At 45.9% G+C, this 2,220-nt stretch overlaps 1 protein-coding gene across 1 annotated transcript; it reads left to right on the forward strand.

Moving 5' to 3' along the window:
- The first annotated feature begins 646 nt into the window (after positions 1–646).
- On the forward strand, positions 647–1,753 carry LOC107287956 (neuropeptide Y receptor type 4-like). Its single transcript, XM_015816525.1, has one exon. The coding sequence runs from the start codon at positions 647–649 to the stop codon at positions 1,751–1,753; it is 1,107 nt and encodes a 368-aa protein (XP_015672011.1).
- Positions 1,754–2,220: the final 467 nt, after the last annotated feature.

Here is a 2,220-nt window from a genome sequence, read left to right on the forward strand (position 1 = left end):
CTATCTATCTATCTATCTATCTATCTATCTATCTATCTATCTATCTATCTATCTATCTACCTACCTACCTACCTATCTACCTGTCTGTCTGTCTGTCTGTCTGTCTATCTGTCTGTCTGTCTGTCTGTCCACCTACCTACCTACCTACCTACCTACCTATCCATATCTACCTACCTACCTACTTATTAATAGAGATATTTTAGAAGTATGGCTTTGTTTTGACTTTCTAGTTTATTTTGTAGTGTTATTAAATTACTTTTATCTCTACCTTTTCCTTTTTGTTCTCTAAACAGCATATATGGGGGAAAATGTTCCTCGCTCTCTTCGCAATACAGCTTTTTTATGCAGCAGATTTTTTTTTAATTTTAAACACTATAGGCTTTTAAAAATAATATAGCTACATAGTTGCATTGCTCTTCAGTTTATATAATACTATAAACTAAGAGTATTTTCCCCTTAAGAAATATTAACTGTGCTTGGTGGTTTAAAATATATACGTATATATTTAGCGTAATAAATGCACTAATTCTTCCTTGGCACAGGTAAATTCCTGGTGAACACAGCAGTGTGTAAGAAGGAACAAGGGCTGCCTCCTTGGGTGAGAGGCTGCATCTTTCCATCTGCCTAAGCGGGAGGAGGAACTGCTATGGACCAGCTGCTGAATCTCCTCTATCTGAACTTCTCAGAGCAATTGAATCTGCTGGAAGAGAACGGCATGTCTTGTGGAGAGTCGGTGGGGAACAGCACCTTCCTGATCGTGGCTTACAGCGCCATCATTGCAGTGGGGCTGACGGGCAACCTCTGCCTGGTGTGCGTCATCGTCCAGCAGAAGGAGATGAGGAACGTCACCAACATATTCATCGCCAACCTCTCCTTCTCCGACATCCTCATGTCCCTCGTTTGCATGCCCGTCACCGTCATTTACACCCTGATGGACCACTGGATCTTGGGAGAAGTTGTCTGCAAGGTCAGCCCCTTTGTCCAGTGTGTTTCTGTCACAGTGTCCATCCTGTCCCTGGTCTGGATCGCTTTGGAGAGACATCAGCTCATCATCAACCCAACTGGGTGGAAACCAGCAGCCAACCACGCTTATATGGCGGTTGCCCTCACCTGGGGGGTGGCCTGCTGTATTTCCTTGCCCTTCTTGTCCTTCACTATCTTGACCAACGAGCCCTTTCAAAACTTGAGCCTTCCCTTTGACTCCTTGGCCAACCACCTGGTCTGCATTGAGCATTGGCCCTCCAATCAGCATCGCTTGTCTTACACAACCTTCCTCCTGCTCTTCCAGTACTGTCTACCTTTACTGCTCATCCTCGCCTGCTACTTCCGCATCTTCCTACGCCTTCAACGCCGGAAGGACATGGTGGAGCGGGCAAAAGATGGCTCCCGGGCCACCAGCCACAGGAAGGTCAACATCATGTTGGCTTGCATTGTGGTAGCTTTTGCTGCTTGTTGGTTTCCCCTCATGTTCTTCAACGCCCTCTATGACTGGGACCACCAGAAGATCTCGGTGTGCTACTACAACTTAATTTTCTCCCTCTGCCATCTCATGGCTATGGCTTCCACCTGCATCAACCCCATCATCTACGGGTTCCTCAACAGCAATTTCCAAAAAGAAGTCAAGGCCTTGCTGTACCGTTGCAGCTGTAGTCGCGAGAAGGAGAAGTACGAGAGCTTTCCTCTTTCCACGGTCAGCACAGAGGTCTCCAAGGCCTCACTTCATAGTGAGGGGGGTACCAGTATCCCTGTGTGATGGCTGGATCCCAGGCTGGACCTCTGGAGAGCAACCTCTTCTTTCCTCAACACTGAACAAAGTGTGGATTAGCTCTGCTGTTTTTGCGTTTGCATCTTTCCAAGTCTTCTGTCTGCTATTTTATAATCAAACGTATATCAGGGATCATTTTCAGTTGCTGGGGACAGAGAGGTGAAGTTTGATAGAAAGTGAGAATGATTGGGAGGTCTGGAGAACTTAAATTCCTTAGGCACCAACGCACTGGCTGCTTGGAGATCAGATCTTCTCCTGGTTCCTGAGCCCAAGTCTTTACCTAAGCTCTGGGTGACCTGGAAGCTTCTTAGAGAGTATAAATATATTGAAATGAATGGAGATTAGGAGATGTGTTTAAGGAACTGCATAACTTCCTAATGTGATCCAGGGCTCCTAAATTGCTTTCCTTTGCAAAGTCACCATCCATCTCATTTTCAAAGTCCTGATGCGAGTGA

Source organism: Protobothrops mucrosquamatus, unplaced genomic scaffold (assembly GCF_001527695.2).
Source record: "Protobothrops mucrosquamatus isolate PMUCROS unplaced genomic scaffold, P.Mucros_1.0 scaffold462, whole genome shotgun sequence".
NCBI classification, from domain to species: Eukaryota; Metazoa; Chordata; class Lepidosauria; order Squamata; family Viperidae; genus Protobothrops; species Protobothrops mucrosquamatus.